The sequence below is a fragment of the Aplidium turbinatum genome, chromosome 4 (genome assembly GCF_918807975.1).
Source record: "Aplidium turbinatum chromosome 4, kaAplTurb1.1, whole genome shotgun sequence".
Taxonomy (NCBI): Eukaryota; Metazoa; Chordata; class Ascidiacea; order Aplousobranchia; family Polyclinidae; genus Aplidium; species Aplidium turbinatum.
Genome location: NC_137475.1, coordinates 9258650 through 9280318, shown reverse-complemented (window position 1 = coordinate 9280318; position 21669 = coordinate 9258650). Strand labels below are relative to the sequence as shown.

The following is a 21669-nucleotide window of genomic DNA, read 5'->3' as shown; positions in this document are numbered from 1 at the left end:
GTTGACTTGATAATATCAAACTGCTTGTAACAATTACTGCAGAAAATTGAAGCTTAAATAATGAAGTCACGCTCAGTAGGCTATTGACAAACAGGCAGAAAACTAAATCACATCACGAAGAACAAAATGCCACTTCCTATTCCAAAGAAGTTTGCGACATCAAGTGCAATTGAACATAGCCTAAACTGCACAAAAGAAAATCACACCACGAAGCTCAAAATGCCACTTCCTAAATTATTAAAAGAAACTTGCGACATCTGGTGCAATTAAAGAAAACTACAGAAAAGAAGATCATAGCACGAATCGCAAAATGTCACTTCCTGTTCCGAAGAAGATTGCAACATCAGGTGCAATTGAAGTAACCCAGTTTCATTCACTTCAATTCAGTCATTCAAATGCACTACATCGCTCTTGAGTGATTCTACTTCTACGAACACTTGAACAATCAATCAAACAGTCTGAGAAATAAAAACATTTAGGCCTACATGGTAGCAGTGGTGTGATTTATTGGATTTGGGATGGCAAAGGACAAACCTTCAGCCTAACATGAAAAACTTTCATCGAAAACAAAATAACTTCAACTTAACTAATCTAATTCCAGTCCAACATTTTCCCCACTTCTAGTAAATTTCATTCCCCCTTAATCACCGGATGTTTAAATATAAGATCAATCGTTCCTTCATGGTACGGGTAGTCTCGCAAAATGAGGTCAAGTGTCAATTTTCAATTCAAAAGTCTGTATTTAAAACCAACGTCGATTACTCTCAAATTTCGTAAGTGGCTTTTTATGACATACTTATTCTTCTTCGACCAAGAAAACACTAGGAAAGTCTGAGAATATATTCTTCCAACCGCCTGCAACAAAAGCCATTCTGCATTGCTATGCTAAAAATACGACGTATTTACACATTTACCAGGAAATCGATTGTTTTAACGAATATAATGCAACTTGTATACTAAGCCTTCCACTTATACTAAGCATCATCAACCCAGTTTTATAAAAGCACTGATGTTGTAACAATCCGTTCACACTGAATTGACCCGAAAGTTCTTCATTTCATTCATCTCGACATCGGAAAGGCAGATGACCTGGTGTTGTAGGTCTTGGTTGTTCAATGTTATACCTTAAATGATTTGTCTCGAAATTTGAAAAAATTATCTCATGCGCAACAAGAATACGAATGATTGTGAGAACCAATCAAATTGCAGGAAATTTTAAACGAAAAAGTGAAAGAACGCACAAAATCTAACATTAGATTTATTAGTCGTTCATACTCGTATGTAATATATGGTGATTGATGAAACAACCAGGCCGTTTAAGGGTTTTAATATTCAGTCAATTGCACCTTCTTTGCTTATGAGACAGCAATTCAAGCAACACCTTCCAATTTCTGCAACCAGTGCACTCTCTCAGTGTTAGGGTCTGTGAGGTCCACAATCCACATGTCCTGTTGGTCGAAAAGTTGCACGATGTTCTGTTTGAGGTTTGCCGCAGATGCAAGTTGATCAGTCACACACACCACAGTGAAACAAGTTGCGCTTGAAGCGACCGACAACAGTGCGGAAACACGTTTTTATGATGCTAAACAGTCGACTAAGAACACGTCAAACAGAACCAGTCACAATCAGAAACCGGGTAAAGAAAAAAATGCAAAACAAGCTGTGTTGGTTGCGTAGCCGAGTGGTGAGAACGTCTGCGCGATGTTCGAAAGGACGTGGGTTCGACACCGCTCTAGAGCACGCGGCTATGTCTCGGCGAAAAACACTTAATGGCAAGCCAAAATAAGGGGAACAACTGACTCGAAGACTATCATATATATCACTTCGCTGCTTCCTGTCGTCTGTTATATCGCATCTGTGATCGCAGTGTACTGCATGTTATCGCAATGGGCGCAAATAAAAACACGATTATTATTATTATTATTGTTGAAGCAGCCATTGCATCTAAGTTACTCTGCAAATGAGCAAACCCCAAATTAAACAAAAACATTTCTAAATTTACACTCAAATAATTTAACAAATTTGGTAAGTGCACTGCTTTAAACGCATCTTAAATTAGTTTGAATAACTAAAATGATAACAATTGCACATATTTATCAATAAAAATAAAGATGAAACAAAACAGGCATTGACGTTAGGGCATATTTTGTCAAAATGCAGATGTGTCGTCTAAGCTGCATTGATTGAAAATGCCATTGTGATTACTTTTAGATAATGCTGACGTTACATCGATGAATCTACACTCTACAGTAATCCAAGTAAATAATTGCAAGGTTAAACATATTCGCCTTCGCCATGAGCTGATGACAAAAAGTGTTTTTTTTCTGCTGCCTAGAGTTAATCCGTTCAGTTCGATGAAAAACTTTTTTGTCTCTGTTTGCTTGAAAATTCAAGTATCAAAACTTCTTTTCATCATGCCATCAAAATGAAATGCCAATGCGCAAAAAGCAATGTAAATATACCATAAACCTTTGATCAACATTAGAACTTGCAGGTGTCTGAACAACAAATTTTGATCTAAACAAAAATTCGTTTCACGCAAAATAAAATTTGTTTTTTTGCCTAAAAACAAAACGTTTTGAGCATTTTGCTTGTTTAGAGGCTTTAGTTAGAATAAAATTGATCTTGAATATCGCTCTTTAAATTCACTCATTGATATCAAAATTTTTTCAGAAAAAAAAAAATAGAATTGAGCTTGTCTTGCTACTCGATATTTAAACAGTCTTCTTTTGTTTTGTTTTCTTCAACAGAGTTGAGCAACACCTCTCCTCCATAACAGGGCAGCTTTTCATGCATATCTACATGTATGTAACTCTCACCGCCAACATAAATCTGAAGCAAAAAAGATTTGTTTTTCTGTGCTTTAAAGTAATATTGAATATAATAAGAGCTCTACAATTTTACATTATTAATATGCGACATTCTCTATCTTTTAAAATACATCTGAGCTTCAACACAGCAAGACAAAAGTTAGCACAACTAATTCTGAAATTACAAAACAACAACTTCAATTTCTGGTGTAAGATATAAAAGTGCCTATCGCAGTGCTATAAGCAGGGTAGTAATATGCTACCGGCTAACCGACTTATGCAAGGTACCTAAAAGGCTGCAGAAAATTTCGTTAAAAAGATGTAGCCTACTTATTTGATCAAATTTAAACCATTGCTCAAAGGGGATTTTTTAATGGTACCTTTTGGAAAGTTGCGGCCGGGGTATGGTACCTCAACCAGGGATTCTTCTCAATGATGAGATTCAAATTGACAATTTTATTTGTAGCCTGAATTAACCATAAGCTACGTCATACATAAAAATATTTAAAAAAAAATGTCAATGACTTGTGATTTAAAATTTCAATATCGCTTCTCTTTGCAAAATCACAATGTTTCCTAAACTACTGGTGGACATACCTTTACAAGGTAATTCGATCCTTGGACAAGTTGTGATCTAAACTTAACCGCTTTGAAAGTATTGTATTGACAATTAGTACTGGCTTCAATTTGTGTTTTAACCTAAAATAAAACATGAACAAGTTTGGACCAGGTAAAACATGAATACCACGTTAGCAACTGATTTCGTCCAACTTTGTGAATACAAACAAACTACAGCATAAAGTTTTTACTACAAAAAAGTTATATAGAAAAGTTATCAGAAAAGCTGGCCTGGGATCCCTGCTCAGCAAATCACATCTCTATCGATTGCAAAACATCGCAAAGGACAAAACAGAATGGAGATCCTATCAACCTTGTTGGAAGACTGATCGAAGCCAGGGGCTGTCAAACGATTTGGCTACACTGGCGGCGGAGACAGTTACAATAATAATAGAAAAGTTATAATTTCTGAGCATAAAAAAACAACGTTCTGTACACAGACACTTTACATGGATGGAATATCACCTTCTAGTTCTACACTGGGTGCTTGCAACTTTGAAATAATTATATTACGCCTACGGTACCGTATATACAATTATATATAGCTTATTACATTTTAGTTTCTTGATAGTAAGCTACATTGGCAGTCAACAGCATCAATGCACCAGCCTCATTATTGTGACCGAGAAACGGACTTCGCTGTTAATGTGAAGCATCTTCAGTTTCATACGTCAAGCTTTGACACAAGACGCAAATTAATAAAATAACGTCAAACATAAAGTGAAAATCCAGAAAACCTTACTTTTTTGCAAACTTTTTTAATTTCCTTTGTAGCCTTGGCAACACTGGTCCACCCTCCACAAATTGGTAGGTCCAAGTCACTATCGTTATTCTCAGACATTTCAGCATAAAAATCTCTATAATGCTTATCAGCAACGACAAATGTTCTGAACAAGAAAATTGATGAGTTAAGACTGTTGTGGAGTGGGGGGGGAGGGGTTAAAATGACAATTACTGTGATAAAAACTTTATTCAAGTTGCGTAAACATGCCTTCAACGACAGCGATCATCTGACGTACAGTTGCCACACATAACCCCGTATATAAATTTTCAAAAGAAAAACCTCGACAATAAATCTAGATAATGCCAGTCAAAAAATAAAGTAGACTATAGGCTACACAATAGCTTATCAAAAAATGATTATATCATAAATAACGCACATCGAAAAAGCATAATTAGGACAAAACAAACGCTGATATTGAGACACAAATTGTGAAATGCGGACATGTCCGGTACAATCATTCTGTCGCAGAGACATCTCACCGAAAGGCACATCTCAGCGTGAGAACACCGTGGATTTCAACTTTATTCTTGTCTTGTGGAGATGTTTCATGCAACGTCAAGACATCGTCATGCAGCGTTGATCTTACAAATCCTATTGACGCTTCTGCCGGTGGCATAATTTGAATCAAACCTTGAACATCTGCTTTCTTACCGACTATCGTATCAAACAATTTCACTGCGTTCTTTTCACTTCTAAGCTAATAGTTCATGCAGAATTGTACACACTTGATCAATGATCATAATTATTTGGCGATGAGCAAGATATTACAAGTATGCTTACGATTCAGTGGCGTAGACAGGGGAGGAGTATTGGACCATGCCCCCACATCCTTAAAAAATGTTGACTTTTTAGCGTAGTTGTGATTGTGTAATGCAAACATGTTCTTGTTTAAGAGTGGCTTTGGGTAGCAGGGGCGCATTAACCGCCCCTCATACCCCCCGGAAGGACACGGTTGTTTGAGGACCCACTCATTTCAATTTTTGGATATTGGAAATGAAAAAACGTTGCTACAGAAGCTCGATATTATAGCTTAAATTACGCAAGGCCCTATTTAGCGCTTCCAAAACCCCAGTTAGTGGGACCACATCTCTGTTTAGGGGCCTACCCTCATTCATATCTAGTTGGTGCAGCGTTTTATGGCATTTTAATATAAACAATGTTACTATAGTATATACTGCTATAAAAACTCGACATTTTATAGCTTAGGTTGCATCCATCGGTATTGTATTGATGATCATCATTTGGAATCACTATTTTATCAGCGAAACCAGTAAATCTATGCTATTTTGTTGAAGTTACAGAATAAATAATAGACTACTACGCTCTCCCTTTCTTGGAAAATGCGTTTCAAAAGTTGATAGCGTAAGACTTATCCAAGACTACATGCTCATGAAACGACACAGATGTTCAATAATATCATGCAGAAGCGTTGACAAGGATTATCCAACGTATACGCTAGATACTGGGTACGAAATGTGTCTTTTTTAAGATTAATTCGTAAGATTAAGATTAATAAGATTTAATTAGTGGGGACTGCTGCACCTTTCCTTAGTGCCACAGTGGTCCGCATACAGAAAAGATTGACAACCCCTGCGTTACATTAAAGGGATACTATATATCTGTTATGTTCGGTATTTGTAATTTTGATAAAATTATATTATATTTTAGCTTCTTTGCTGGAACACTGCCAAAGTTATCAGAGTCAATGCACCAGCCTCATTGTAGCGAATAAGAAACGCACTTCACTGTTCATGTGGAGCATCAAACTTTGACACAAGACGCAAGGATAGTGAAACAATATCAAGCACAAAGTGAAAATCCAGGAATCCTTACTTTATTGCACTTTGTTTTAATTTCCTTTGTAGCATTGGCAACACTAGAAAATCCTCCAATTAGGTCACTGATTTGATTCTCAGACATCATATTCATAGCATAATATTTCTATTATAGCTATTACTAACATCTAATATATTTCTAAACAAGTCAACTGATGAGTTAAAGCTGTTGTAGTGAGAACTCTGAAACGGTAGGTACCACAATAAAAACTTTGTTCAAACATAAATATACTTTTTTACAACAGCGTTCATTAAACGCCCAGTGCTTCAACAACATGTCTTCAAGATTCAAGTAAAAAAAACATAGCCAAATAGGCTACTTAAAAAAATCCATAAACAAAAAATTAAAAAACGTCATTGAATGGAATCCATTATTGGAATGTTGTCTGTGCCACACACAGGTCGAACAATAAATCTGGATCATGCCAGTCACACATAAAGTTCACTGTACTACAGTGTACACAATATAGTTTGTCAAGAAATAATACTTGCAGAAATTGTTGATAATAACAATTGCACATATTTAATAATCAAAAAGAACAAGTCATAATTATAAATGGCTCAGTTAAGAAAATACAATCCAAGCTGCGTTGAAGCGGCCATTGCATTTACTGTACTTTACAAATCAGCCATCGCCATGTCAAACAAAAGCATTTCTGAATTTTGGCTCTAATAACTTCACAAAACTGGAAAGTCCACTGCTCTGAACCCAACTTAAATCAGTTTGAATAATTCAAATGGTTATTTCACCAGTGTAGATAAAAGCGACCTGTTTTAGCCTGATGCTGCTGGTTTGCTGTAGTTGTGAAATAGACTTGTACACTTGTGAAATAAACAGCAATCATGTTGCTAAAAGCGGAAACTCAATGAATTATAACATAACTACAACTGCAAATATTTATCAATCAAAATGAATATAAAGCAAAGCTGACGTTGAAATGCGGATAGGCCTACGTATGGGTTGCATAATCGAGACGTTATTGTCATCATCACTTTTATGCATGTGCTGACATTGTCACGATGTAAAATGTATTCTGAATATAGCCTACAAGTTTAAACATACTAACCATAAAGATTTAAAAGGGGGTAAGATTTCGTGTTGCTTAAATATATTTTGTTTAGTTATTTGGCAGATTTCTTGCACAATTGTACGAACTTGGTTGGCGATGAGAAACATGCAGGTAAGCCTACAAGTAGCCTAATGATTATCATGAATTGAACAAAGCAAGGTTTTGAATAAGATTTTCAATGCAAGTGTCAATATGAGTATCAAAGTTTTAAAAAATGCTTTGCCCAATTAGGTGTAAAATTGAGGCAATTACTAGCAATCTTTGAAGCACAATTTTATTTTGCTTTGATGCAAAACTGCTGTCTCTGATTATTTCAAAATCCAAGCGATTTATTTTCGTCATCCCCTCAAAACAAAATTGCACAAGAAAACCAGTTCAATGTTCTTTAAAGCTTTTTAAGACTTTGTACCCTTTACGCAGGCGTACGTCTTTATCAAATTAAAAACAAATTCAAATCTAACCAAAAATAAATTCGGTTTTAGCCTGTAAAAATTTGTGTTAAACGCACACATCCCCCCAATAGATTAGATACACTGATTGAACAAATAATATCGAAATTATACAAGTTAAATATAGAGTTCAACTTGTCTTGCTATCCGATATTTAAAGGATCATTTTTTGTTTTGTTTTCTTCAACCGTGGTGAGTAACACATCTCCTCCATAACATGGTAACTTTTCCCACATTCTTGCATGTATGTAACTCTCACCGCCAACATGAATCTAAAGCAGAAAAATATTAGTTTTGTTATGTTGTGAAGTAAAGCCAAATGCATAGGCTAATGAATATGTGACATTCCCAGTGCTTTAGAACACAGCATTACAAAGGCAAAAGTCAGCACAAAGAATTCTACATTAACGAGTACAAAACATCAACTCAACTTTCCGGTGCATGATGAGTTGCACAAGCGATTTTCGACAATTGTGCTGGTAAAATATTGTTAAGTGCCTAACAAAACTATTTAAATTTGAAATTTGAGGTAAACATAAAAAATTCATGTGATAAGTTTGGTTTCTCTTAATATCTATAGAAGCTTCAAGTTTATTTAATCACGACACGATGTTAGAATTAGTTGGGGCTCAAGTTATCAACCTCGTAGTGGTGAGCCATGGTAATTGATTTTTACAATCAAGCAAATGAAAACAAACCGAGACAGCAACTTTAGATCACAGAGCTCTATACAATTTCATCCTGTGCTAGTACGGTACTGCATTAGTTGACACAATCCGTCACAAACTCACAATGCATGACGTTTTGTGCTGGTGGTGTGCCAGAGAGTTTGTTTGGCACAAAAAGCATCTTAAGTCAAAAACAGAACGCTACACTATCGTAAGAGGATGTACGACACGTCATAAAAGATAAGCTATAATATGACACTCTAACCTCGTCTCAATAGTGAGGTACAAATTGAAACTTTCCCTTAGTTATAGATTAAATAAACCTCTAGCTATGATAATTGATACGCACAAAATCATTTAAAAAAATCAAACTGGCTTGTGCGTTAAAAATCTAGTGTGCTATTTTTTGCAAAACCACAATGTTTCAAAAGCTACTGCTAGACATATATACCTTTACAAGGTAATTAAATCCTGCGACAACTTGTGATATAAACTTAATGGCTTGAAAAGTGTTGTATTGACAATTGGTGCTGGCTTCAATTTGTGCTTTGGCCTGAAACAGACATAAACAAGTTTTGATCAGTCAAAACCTTAATACCACTTTAGCAATTGATTACGCCACCTTAATGAATACAAACGCAGTCGCCTAAAGAGAAAAGTTGTAAAAAAAAAAAAAAAAAAAAAAAAAACGATTAAAAACACTACAATTTCTGTGCATAACAAAACAATGTTCTGTACACAAACGTGTTACATCAGGGATCCCAAGCTGGCAGCCTGCATGCTGTTATGTGCCTTCCCTTCACGCGAAGTTATCAACGTAGGCTAAAAGTAATCAAATAACAGTTCTGATTAGTCTAGGTGTTTATGAGCATACGGTTGCTTGTTTAAGTTTATATAAATGTGATGTAAACATTGATGTGGAAATCAGCGCTGTTGTGTTTCATGAGTAACAATAAAAACGTTTTTCGGTGGTTTCTACAAGCTTTTGTGTCATATTTCCTAAACCTTTGTTATTGAAGCGTATTTTGTAGCGGTATGATTGCAAGTCATTATTGTTGCTCGTATTGCAGTGTGAAAATTTTCTTTGTATACTGAAAGTTTAATTGCAAGACTATATCATTTGTGAATTCTTAGACAGGCCACCGGAATCGATCAAATTTTGTCTTAACAAAATTTCGGGGAAAATGACACAGAATGAGATGAATAATAGATTTATGAGGCCAACAAGAGTCCGGTGGAGGTGGGGTTGATTTTCTGAGTATTCCAACAAATCATATATAAATACATCTTTACGCTTTAAAGTAGTTTGTCTTGTTAAGAATTGGTATTTTTATTTAATTTCTTCAGCAGTCATGTTTTTGCTAGGTTTCAAAATATAAAAAAATTGCTCGGAAGCCCGTCTATTTACAAAGAATCATATGTGAAGCAAAGAAACAACATCACTCTTGCTTGGTCATGAATATTTTGATGGAATCGTTCAGCTTGATGTGCAGTCAGAAAATCAATACTGTTTTACATTGATTTGTTGGCTGTGTTTAAGTGAGCAAAACAAGTGCCCCTCATACTAGGCGTTGTTAAAAAAGTCAAAAATAAAAACAGAGAGAGACTGTTCACCAGGCATTTGGTAATAAAATTAATTTGCGTTCTTCTGGTGACTATTTACTAGGTTACCTCGTGATGTTCAAGATGATAACTAGCTTTTGTATTTCGGACGTTTCGTCAGTCAGCACGAGTTGTGTTAACCTGTTTTAGCCACCTTGATAAAGTCAGTCGTGCTGACTGACGAAACGTCGGAAATACAAAAGCTAGTTATCATCTTGAACATCACGAGGTAACCTAGTAAATAGTCACCAGAAGAACGCAAAGTCAAAAATGTTGATAAATAAGCTTGGTCTGGCAGCAGCATAGCATAATGTTCAATTAATTATTTTTCTTGCAGCAGATCTAAGATCAACAACATGTAGCGATATATTGGATACTGGATACGGCACGCATTCTTTTCCAACATGGTCTATCCAAAATGTATGATATTTAGTGTGGCCCGCTACTGCTTTCCTTGGTGCCAAATTGGTATGAATGCAAAAAGGTAGGCGAACCCCTGCGTTACAAGGAAGAAATACTATTTTTTAAGTTTGGAATTTATAATTGAGATAAAATGATATTATATATATTTTAGTTTCTTTGATGGTACACTGCCAAAGTCATCAGAGTCAATGCACCAGCCTCATTGTTGTGAATGAGAAACGGACTTCGCTATTAATGTGGAGCATCTTCAGTTTCAAATATCAAACTTTGACACAAGAATAATGATTATATAATGAAACAATATCAACGGCAAAGTGAAAATCCAGGTAACCTTACTTTATTGCAAATATCTTGAACTTCCTTTGTTGCATTGGCAACACTAGACCACCCTCCACAAAGTGTACCACGATGTTTTTTCTCAGACATCACAGCATGAAAATCTCTATAATACTTTTCATTAACATCAAATATATCTCTAAACAAGTGAACTGATGAGTTAAAACTGTTGTAGGGTGAAAACACTGAAACGGTAGGTACCACATTAAAAACTTTGTTCAAACATAAATATACTTTTCAAAACAGCGATCATCAAACGCCCAGTGCTTCAACGAGATGCATTCAAGATTCAAGTAAAAAAAACACGTAGCCAAATAAGCTACTTAAAAAAAATCCACAAACAAAACATTTTAAAACGTCATTGAATGGAATCCATCATTGGAATGTTGTCTGTGCCACACACAACTCTGTACATTAATTTCCCAAAAAATCTCGAACAATAAATCTGGACAATGCCAGTCATACATAAAGTACACTATACACAATAGTTTGTCAAGAAATAATACTTGCAGAAATTGTCGATAACAATTGCACATATTTAATAATCCAAAAAAAAACAATTCATAATCATAAATGGCCAAGTTAAGAAAATACAAGACAAGCTGCGTTGAAGCGGTCATTGCATTTACTGTACTTTACAAATCAGCCATCGCCATATTACACAAAAGCGGTTCTCAATTTTGGCTCTAATAATTTTACAAAACTGGAAAGTGCACGTAGAAGATACAAACGACCTGTTTTAGCCCGACACTGCGGGTTCGCTATGGGGGCAGCGGTGAAATAGACTTGTCGTATCTACACTGGTGAAACAGCAAGCAATCATGTTGCTAAAAGCGAAACTCAATGAATTATAACATAACTATTAGGGTGGCTCATTTTTCTTGATGTTCTTTAAAATTTTTGTCAGTTTGGAATAAAGTTCCGTTTTGCTCACTGATATTTGTAAACTAAACATTTTTGTTGGGTTTTGACCTTTGACCCTGGTTCACCCAAGGAGAAATTCTGAATTTTTCTGAAAAATTAGTAAATTTCGAAGTGGTTTAGCAGTATCTGAAGAGAGGATTTCTCAAAATCTGACCACGAGATTTTGACGTCACTTCCTCTGTTAACTTCCACGTGGAACATCTTCACCCTACTCCAAGTCTGAGAGTCACTAATAGTGCATGCTTTTAGTGTCATTTTAGTTGATTTTACAGCCTTTTCGCAGTCAATGAATCTATAACATATCGACCAACAAAAATTTTGGCACAAAAGATGAGAGTCATTTTAGAGTATTTCAGGGCCCCTGATTCCGAAAATGCACTTAGTTTTTTCGAATTGGCTCTAGTTTTTGAGATATTCGACAATGAAAATATTTTTGAAATCGTTTCTCAAAAGCTTTTAATTAGCAAATTACTTATTTTCAGCCCTGTTTACCATTATGATGTCATAATTGCACTTGTCTAGTTCAATTGGTTCATATTACACGAAAGTTCAAAACGCAAGCAAAGGTTGAAATGAACTGTGTTTAACGTAAGGGAGACATAAATACTCAATGAAAACAGTTGTGAATCAGTAGGCCTACATCACAAGAAAAATATCCCGAAAGTCATGTGTTTATGAATGCAGCTTTATATTGAAAAGGTAGGCCTACTGAAATGCTGCAATCTTGGCTCCTCATCTCGATCAACATGGCATTCTTGACTCCAAGGCCAAGATTACGTTCTTCCGCAGCAAGGATAAAATTCTAAGCAGCTACTTTACTGAAGAACATAACTTTGTATTCTGCAATTATATAAATGGCCTTCGTACCTTGTTGGGTGTTGCTCAGTAGGCCAATCATAATAAAGAGAATTTTGCGTTTGTTCATCGATAGCTTTGTTTTGCTTATTTGTCTAGTTTGTTAAGCAAAACAATGTATGCATTTTGTTTGTACTGAGTAGCTTACTTAGTAAGTCTGAGACTGTTGAAATCAACAAATATATTAATGCAAAACGCAAGTTATAGATTCTACATCTTGTATCCTCAGGCTTACTTCACATCATATTTTGATTGATACACGGCCAGTAAACGTTAAATAGATGTTTGTTTGGGTTGTAATCAACGTGATTGGTTCCAAATAGCGTTTATACAACTCAGAAATGTGCCTGGGATTACTTCCAGTTTTGTCTATGTAGTAAACGACACGACGTTAAATCTATAGGGGCTCAAAATTGCTAAAAAAATATTTTTGCTGTAACTCAAAAACTAAAGCCAATTCGAGAAAACTTAGTGCATTTTCAGAATCAGGGGCCTCGAAATACCTTAAAATGGCTCTCAGTCTCACGTGTCCTGCCTTTATATAAAAAAAAGTGTTGTTGGCCTGTGAAAATCGATAAACATCGTCAAATGATTCAAGAAACTGAAAGCAGTAGATATTATATTTACTACGGTGAAGGGTGCACAAAGAAAATCATGTCTGAAATGTGGTAGAATTCGACAGTTTGAGAGTAATACATGTGTCAGTGTTCATGGAGTTGCTAATTAAACCACTTTGGTTGCTACAAGTTTGTGTTACTGCCTCTTATTGTGTCCATTAAGATGCTAGAGTGCATTAGAAGATAGCGGGTGAGCAGTTTCAGGGATAAGCGAAAATTCGATATTTTGAAAAAATTCAAACCAGGTGAACCAGGGTCAAACGTTAATATTTTTTTGTGAAATTTGGTGTAGGAGATACATTTACCAAAAGGAACAATATTCCAAACTGACGAAAAATTTAAAAGAAAAAAAATTTTTTTTCGAGATTTTGCGCCAGCCTAATAACTATTCTATTTATCAATCAAAATAAATATAAAGCAAGGTTGATGTGAAAATGCGGATACGTCGAATGGGTTGCATAATCGAGACGTTATTGTCATCACTTTTACGCATGCTGACATTGTCACAATGTAAAATGCATTCCGAATATGCAACTACATATACAGGTTTAAACATATTAACCATAAACTTTTGAAAGGAGGCAAGATTTCGTGTTGTTTAGATATATTTTGTTTAGTTATTTGGCAGCTTTCATGCAAAATTGTACATATTTAATCACAATTTTTTGGCGATGAGAAACATTCAAGTAAGCATACAATTAATGAATATCATCAATGATGATTCATAATTGATGATAATTGATTGATTGAATCTTTATCCTCGGACTGGGAAAGCTTTTTGCAGAGCTTAATCCTGGCAGATTCGCATACTTGTAGGTAGAGGCTTTAAATCCCCCCCCCCCCCCCCCATTAATAATTGAACCAATGATACCAAAATTATGCAAGTTATATAAATATAGAGTTCGACTTGTATTGCTACCACCAAATATTTAAAGGATCATCTTTTGTTTTGTTTTCTTTAACCTCGCCGAGTGACACCTCTCCTCCATAACAGGGCAACTCTCTGCATATTCGTGCATGTATGTAACTCTCACCGCCAACATGAATCTAAAACAGAAAAATATTTGTTTTGTTGTGAAGTATATATAATACAACACGCAAAATTAACATCAACACTCGAAAACGAATTATGAAATGTTATATCTGGACTACGTTACTTTACAATGCAGAAACATGGACACTGTCATCACAAATGGTTAAACGACTTGAGGCATTTGAAATGTGGATTTATAGAAGAATGCTTAAAATTTCATGGAAGGATAAAATCACAAACAAAGATGTACTATCCAGAATACAAACCAACCTGGAAGTTCTACAAACCATAAAATCAAGAAAATTGAAATATTTTGGCCACATGATTCGCAATAATTCTATTCAAAGACAACTACTAGAAGGAAAAATGAACGGAAAACGAAATAGGGCAGACCACCAAGAATTTGGACTAATGATATTGAAGACTGGTCAGGACTTAATTACAAAACTGCAGTAAAAAAATCTCACAACAGAGAAACTTGGCGTCTCATTGCCTCCAACCCTCGACGAGAGGAAGGAACTTAATGATGATGATATATAATTATATATATAGAAAAAAACATAAGGAATATGAGACATTCCCAGTGCTTTGGAACACAGCTGAGCCTCCACGCAGCATTACAAAGGCAAAAGTCAGCACAAAGAATCATCACAATAATGAGGACAAAACATCAACTCAACTTTCCGGTGCATGATGAGTTGCACAAGCAATTTTCGACACCTGTGCCCCGTAAAATATTGTTAATCAGGGTACCGTACTACAAAAACAATTCAAATTTGAAATTTGGGGTAGTTTGGTTTCTCTTAGTATAACCAGTACATGACATCTGGGCGAGCCCAGCTGGACAAAAACCCACTTGGGCGACGGCCAAAGTGGGCGATGGTAGCAGAAGTTTAGACATTCGGAACGGTGGTGACCTATATAATTTATCTACTTGCTTTGCGTGGGTTTCGCTCAGTTGGGCTCGCCCAGATGTTGTGTACCCGTAGTATAGCAGCTTCAAGTTTATTTAACTAAAACTCGATACTAGAATTAGTTGGGGCTTAAGTTGTCAATCTCGTAGTGGTGAGTAGGGTGTACGGTTTTTTACAACCTATAGTGAAACCATTGTTTTTTGTCGGGAAATAAGTAGTTATGACCACATGTGAAATATTTTTTCTCAACTCCATGGTTTCGAGGTCCCAACTGCCACTTTTCTACATTTAAACAAACCTTATCTACAGTGTGTAACAAAAAAATAAACGCATCTCTTGATTTTCATTAACTGATATTTTTTTTTTGCTTCAGCTTCAAAGGCACCAAACCCAATATGTTAGCAAGTGCAACAATAACTTCTGTCCATTTTTTATTATTACAAGGACATGAGTACTGAGCACACAAAAAGGTAGATACATTTTTGGTACACACTGTATGAAACCATCAACACTACTACAATGTCCAATGTACTCCTTTGATGCTTGTCTACACCAAAATTTTGAAATATCAGTCAGAAAACAAACATTTTAAACACTACCATAACACAAAAAGCACATAATCACATCAAAAACGAACAACAAGATTGAAATTTATTGCAGCAACATTCAGGGCTGTGGAGCCAAGCATTTTCTCTGAAGCCTTTTTTTAAATGTCTGTGGAGCCGGAGCTACAAAAATTTTATCTGCTCCAGCTTCAGGGTTGGGTAGCCTAATCTTGATTAGCTTAAAATCAAGTAGTAATACTGATAAACTGATGACATGAAGCTGCAAAATTACTACTTTAGTGTGCTTGCCCCTTTAAACAGAATTTTATATACAGGGTGTCTCACAAAACTTTTAACCCGTATATATAACCTTGCATAACTTTGTCAATTTTAATGCTTTTTTCATTCTTTTTCAGATTTAACTAAATTAATTAGCCCATAACAAATTTAGATCTGCAAGGATGAAGTCAGGGTTGGAAAAAGTCATGATTTTTTAAAAAAAATCAAAAAAATCGGATTTTTTTGATTTAAATCGGATTTTTTTGATTTAAATCAGATTTTTTTGATTTTTTTTTATATAAAAAAGCGTCGAGTCTACTTGGGGGAAGAGATCATTTTAGTAAGATAGCAGAATTATTTTTAACCCCTTGATTGATTGAAAGGCTTTGCGTTGCATGTGTTTAATCATTTTTATTATCATATTGCAGGCTAGCCTGTCTATTGCACATATTTTTAAGTAGGTGTGATATGTTGCTTTACACTAAATCATAATGTGCATATCAAGATTGAGGTACGCCTCAGACTGTCATCTCACTACACTAAGATCTTTCCTATTACGTTTGAGCACACATCACGTTGCTTTTTTGCTCAACTGATGCATAGCCTACAACCAGACTTTTTGCAAAGAAAGTTTAACTGTGTAATATAATTATGTTACCGACGTACCATACCAAAACAATAAAAGTTCAGATGACACAAAATTGCAGTTTATTTTGCATTGAGAAGTTTGTACATAAATACAAGCTCGCCAGCTTTTGCAGTGCCCAATCGATTTCGAACTTCTGATTGAACCAGACCAAAAGTGGAAAAAACTCGCTCAAAAACTATGTTTAGTAAACAACACTGTTTGTGAACTGCCAAGTAAACTAAGTTGCCTTTCAAAACATGCATAGCTTATAGCCTTAAGTATTTAAATATAACTTTTGTATTACAGAGAAGCAGTGAAACGTTTGTTGATGTATTTATTTTTATTTTAGCAAATTTTAGCAAAATTTTAGCAAATAAAAAAATCATTTGATTTTTTTATTGATTTTTTTGATTTTTATTGTTTGATTTAAATCATGATTTAAATCAATGATTTAAATCATTTGATTTAAATCAACCAACCCTGGATGAAGTACACCAAGGAAGAGAAAATTTTCTGTGTGACTTTGTATTTGGAGTCAAAATCGTACAAAAAAGTGCAGTCAAAATTCAGGCAAAAGTATGACTTCAACAAATTTCCATCAAAACCACTCGTTTTTTATTGGGTCAAAAAGTTTCAAGCTACTGGATCACTTCACAACAACCAGACAATGCCTACAACACCAAAAAATGGGAGAAAAAAGACAGCTAGGACTCCAGAGAACATTGCTGCAGTTAGGGACTCCGTTGGGAGAAGTCCAAAAAAATCGAAATCCGTAAACGGCCCAAATGCTTGGTCTGACCCGGCCCTCTGTACAAAGGATTCTGGAGGAAGATTTGAAACTCTATCCATACAGGATCCAGATAAAGCATAAACTTACTGATGCAGACAAGGCTAAGCGAGTTACCATGTGCCAGTGGTTCATGGACATCGTCGAAGAGGACCCTGACTTCCTTGACAACCTCTGGTTCTCTGACGAGGCTCATTTCACCCTGTATGGGTATGTCAACAGTAAAAACAATGTGGTCTGGGGCACCTCTCCTTCTGATGAAGTGCTACAGAGGCCCCTGACTCAGTCAGATGCACTGCCTGGGTTGCAATTTCAAAACATGGCATCATTGGCCCAATCTGGTTCGAAGATGAAAATGAGAACGCAGTCACCGTTAACAAGGAGCGTTACCTTGTGGTCCTCCAGCAGTTCTGGACCGCTCTGGGGCGTAGAAACAGAGCCAGAGGAAGAAGCCCGTTCCTAAAAGCAGAGCAATCGTTCCAGCAAGATGGTGCCACCCCCCACACTGCTAATGTCACCCTGGCGTGGTTGGATTAGAAGTTCCCAGACCGCCTAATCAGCCGCCGCAGAAACCCTGAGTGGTCCCCCATTTCCCGGACCTCAACCCCCCTGACTTCTATCTGTGGGACTATCTGAAGGACAATGTGTACCAGGATAATCCTCAGACCATCCCTGAACTAAAACAAGCCATCACCCAAAAGATCAGGGCCATCCCAAAGGAAGAATGTGTTCGGGTCATTGACAACTTCACTCGCCGTGCTCAAATATGCCTCTAGCGCAACGGTGGCCATCTGGAGCATGTTTTATGAACTGCTGTATTACTACTGTAGATGTAGTATTACATTGTAGGCATGTTGTTTTTCAGAATTGTTAACATCTCAGCCTTCCATTTCAGTTTAGTTTTTGTAACTATGTTGATTGGTTCATGAAATAAAGCTATTTGAATGGGTTACTAAACCGTTGTGTCCTACTGTGGTAAATGCCATAAACAATAAACATACTTAATGGAGCCGGCGCTGGAGCAATTTTTTAAAAATTTGCAGCTCCCGAGCTATTGCATGAATGCTTGATGGCTGAATGCTTGATGGCTTAAAATGTTTGTTTTCTGACTGATATTTCAAAATTTTGGTGTAGACAAGCATCAAAGGAGTACATTGGACATTGTAGTAGTGTTGATGGTTTCATACAGTGTGTACCAAAAATGTATCTACTTTTTGTGTACTCAGTACTCATGTCCTTGTAACAATAAAAAATGGACAGAAGTTATTGTTGCACTTGCTAACATATTGGGTTTGGTGCCTTTGAAGCTGAAGCAAAAAAAAATATCAGTTAATGAAAATCAAGAGATGCGTTTATTTTTTTGTTACACACTGTAGATAAGGTTTGTTTAAATGTAGAAAAGTGGCAGTTGGGACCTCGAAACCATGGAGTTAAGAAAAAATATTTCACATGTGGTCATAACTACTTATTTCCCGACAAAAAAAATTGGTTTCGTTTGAAAATTTAAAAAAAAGTTTAGAAACCGTACACCCTAGACTGACTGGTGAGCCATGGTAATTGATTTTTACAATCAAGCAAATAACAACAAATCGAGAAAGTAACTTTCGATCACAGAGCCCTATACAACTTCATCCTGTGCTAGTACTGTACTGCATTAGTTGATACAATGCGTTACAAGCTCACAATGCATGACGTTTTGTGGTGGTGGTAGGCCATGGCAGGGAGTTTGTTTGACACAAAAAAGTATCACAAGTCAAAAACATAACGTTACACTATCGTAAGATGATGTAAAACAACACGTCATAAAAAGTAAGCTATAATATGACACTCTTACCTCGTCTCAATAGTGAGATAGCCTACAAATTGAAAGCTACACTTGTAGACTAAATAAAGCATAAGCTGTGATATGTACAAAATCATTAAAAAAAAATCAAACTGGCTTGTGCATTAAAAATAATTATGTAACCTAGTGTGCTATTTTGCAAAACTACAATGTTTCAAAAACTACTCCTAGACATACCTTTACAAGATGATGAGATCCTGCGACAACTTGGTATCTAAACTTAGTTGCTTTGAAAGTGTTGTATTGACAATTGGTACTGGCTTCAATTTGTGCTTTGGCCTGAAATAGAGATGAACAAATTTAGATCAGTTAAAACCTAAACACAACTTTAGCAATTGATTACGCCACCTTAATGAATACAAAAGCAGTAGCCAAAAGAGAAAAGTTGTAAAAAAAAAAAACGATTAAAAACACTACAATTTCTGTGCATAACAAAACAATGTTCTGTACACAAAGGTGTTATAATACATCAGGTATCCCAAGCTGGCAGCCTGCATGCTGTTATGTGCCTTCACGCGAAGTTATCAATGTATTGTAGGCTAAAAGTAATCAAATTATAGTTCTAAGTAGGCATCTAGGTGTTTGTGAGCATAGTAGAGTTGCTTGTTTAAGTTTGTAACTGTGATGTAAATGGTGACGTGCGAATCACCGCTGTTGTGTTTCATGAGTACAAATGTTCAAAGTACATACAATACAAACGTTTTTCGGCGTTTTCTACAAACTTTTTTGTCATAATTCCTGGTTTCTTTCTCTTTGTTATTGAAGCGTATTTTGTAGTGGTCAACCATAAAGTGAAAATCCAGGAAACCTTACTTTTTTGCAAACTTTTTTAGTTTCCTTTGTAGCTTTGGCAACACTAGACCATCCTCCACAAAAACCATGATGGTTATTCTCAGACATCACAGGCACAGCTTAAAATGTCAATAACATTTTCTGTTTTTTAACATTTTTATTATTATTCTTTTATTAACATTTTATAACAGATACTAACATTAAATGTATCTCTAAACAAATGAACTGATGTGTTAAAACTGTTGTAGAGTGAGAACTCTGAAACGGTGGGTATCACAATGAAAACTTTGTTCAATCATAAATATATATATATATTTTTAAAACAGCGATCATAAAACACTTTTTGATTTTATTAAATGTCAGATGATTTAACAAAATATTGCAAATAAAATCTCAGACCTTGGCAAAGTATTTTGGAATAAACATGACACAATCGATCTCATTTCGCGGAAGCGTTCACATTCATTGCTGATCCAATACAGATTGCTGAGTAAAATTTCCCGTTTAATCTGACCAATTAGGTCTGGTCAAAACATAGGCGAGCTTGTCCAACAAAATGGAGTTGCTGGTATTTTGCATTAAAATTTCAAGCAAAAAAGGCATAGCCAAATATTTGAAAAAAATCCACAAACAAAAACATTTGAAAACGTCATTGAATCGATCGTTGGAATGTTGTCTGTGCAACACAAAACTCTGTATTTGAATTTTTTTTAAGAAAAATCTCAAACAATAAATCTGAATAATGCCAGTCTATACACAATAGTTTGTCAAGAAATAATACAGTATATACTTGTAAAAATGATGATATTTATCATAAGAAATGATAATAATAATTGCACAACATGACAAAGCAAAGCTGGTATTGACATTGAGGGACATTGTGTAATGCAGATATGTCATCTGGGTTGCATAATCAAAATGTTCTTGTGGTCACTTTTATGCATGCTGACGTTATAACGAAGTTAAAATGTATTTCGAATTACAAGTTTAAACATATTAGCCATAAACTAATAAAAAGGGGACGAATATTTTTTGATATTTTTTAGGTGTAAAACTGAAGTTAAATAACAGATTTAATACAGCTCCAGAGTAGGTTTAAAGCTTGATTAACTTGCCAGCAAAGGTTTCTAGTACTGGTATTGTATTAGTTTTTGGTAATTGCAACATCAGGCTGCACCTTCTGAACTATGGAAGGTGTGATGTGTCATTGGATTAAAATGACCAAAATGTAATTGTAAAGGTTCTTCATTTTTCATGGACAGCAACTGATTTAAAATTGTATATAAAATAGTTGAGGTTATGGGTTGCTGACCAAAATTTGACTATAGCAGCATATGCGTTGTTACTGATGGCTTGGTGTGGCCTTATCCCTGTAATACATTGTCCCAGGCCTATTAAAAATTGTTTGGCAAGCTATTTGAACATATATTATACTGTATATAGAAGGATTCAGATAGTAATAAACTATATTTGATTTTATATTATTTAAGAATATATAGAACTATTTTTACGGTAGGAGTTGTTGTATGTATATCATACAACATACATACTTCATACTACATAAGTCATCAATGTTTACCTGATCACAGTGACCATGCACACCTATCACTTTGTATTTTCATTGCATGTATGGAATACATGAATACCAGTATGTACAATGAGATACAAAATAGTAATAACAACATGGGTGATGCAGTGAATGTAGTGGATTGTGCTGAACTTGATGTTAAGACCTCACAAGACTAATAATTAGAGATGGAGTCAACCTATTAGAAGAATATGATGACTCTGAATTTTTTGATAGACTTCGATTTTATTATATAAATCTAGTTCTACATCTATATTATATAAATATTG

The 21669-nt window shown here is 35.4% G+C and overlaps 3 protein-coding genes across 3 annotated transcripts; all 3 read right to left on the bottom strand.

Moving 5' to 3' along the window:
• Positions 1-1638: 1638 nt before the first annotated feature.
• On the bottom strand, positions 1639-5977 carry LOC145768418 (cystatin-A1-like). The gene is made up of 3 exons (XM_082579905.1): positions 4171-5977; positions 3408-3509; positions 1639-2832 (listed from the first exon to the last, which is right to left on the bottom strand). The coding sequence occupies exons 1-3, from the start codon at positions 4267-4269 to the stop codon at positions 2704-2706; spliced, it is 330 nt and encodes a 109-aa protein (XP_082436031.1). The 5' UTR covers positions 4270-5977; the 3' UTR covers positions 1639-2703.
• LOC145768420 (cystatin-B-like) lies at positions 5974-13772 on the bottom strand. Its single transcript, XM_082579908.1, has 3 exons — positions 10596-13772; positions 8686-8787; positions 5974-7838 (listed from the first exon to the last, which is right to left on the bottom strand). Exons 1-3 carry the CDS (start codon positions 10683-10685, stop codon positions 7710-7712), a joined length of 321 nt encoding a protein of 106 aa, XP_082436034.1. The 5' UTR covers positions 10686-13772; the 3' UTR covers positions 5974-7709.
• A 102-nt stretch (positions 13773-13874) lies between these two features.
• LOC145769571 (cystatin-B-like) lies at positions 13875-21463 on the bottom strand. Its single transcript, XM_082581227.1, has 3 exons — positions 19834-21463; positions 19198-19299; positions 13875-14038 (listed from the first exon to the last, which is right to left on the bottom strand). The coding sequence occupies exons 1-3, from the start codon at positions 19918-19920 to the stop codon at positions 13907-13909; spliced, it is 321 nt and encodes a 106-aa protein (XP_082437353.1). The 5' UTR covers positions 19921-21463; the 3' UTR covers positions 13875-13906.
• Between the last annotated feature and the right edge of the window lie 206 nt (positions 21464-21669).

Coding starts and splice junctions, on each gene's coding strand:
- LOC145768418 (XM_082579905.1), bottom strand. CDS start 4,269: ATGTCTGAGAATAACGATAGTGACTTGGACCTACCAATTTGTGGAGGG. Junction 3,510..4,170: donor TTAAAAAAGTTTGCAAAAAA/GTAAGGTTTTCT, acceptor GTTTTATTTTAG/GTTAAAACACAAATTGAAGC. Junction 2,833..3,407: donor GATCGAATTACCTTGTAAAG/GTATGTCCACCA, acceptor TTTTTGCTTCAG/ATTTATGTTGGCGGTGAGAG.
- LOC145768420 (XM_082579908.1), bottom strand. CDS start 10,685: ATGTCTGAGAAAAAACATCGTGGTACACTTTGTGGAGGGTGGTCTAGT. Junction 8,788..10,595: donor TTCAAGATATTTGCAATAAA/GTAAGGTTACCT, acceptor TGTCTGTTTCAG/GCCAAAGCACAAATTGAAGC. Junction 7,839..8,685: donor GATTTAATTACCTTGTAAAG/GTATATATGTCT, acceptor TTTCTGCTTTAG/ATTCATGTTGGCGGTGAGAG.
- LOC145769571 (XM_082581227.1), bottom strand. CDS start 19,920: ATGTCTGAGAATAACCATCATGGTTTTTGTGGAGGATGGTCTAGTGTT. Junction 19,300..19,833: donor CTAAAAAAGTTTGCAAAAAA/GTAAGGTTTCCT, acceptor TCTCTATTTCAG/GCCAAAGCACAAATTGAAGC. Junction 14,039..19,197: donor GATCTCATCATCTTGTAAAG/GTATGTCTAGGA, acceptor TTTCTGTTTTAG/ATTCATGTTGGCGGTGAGAG.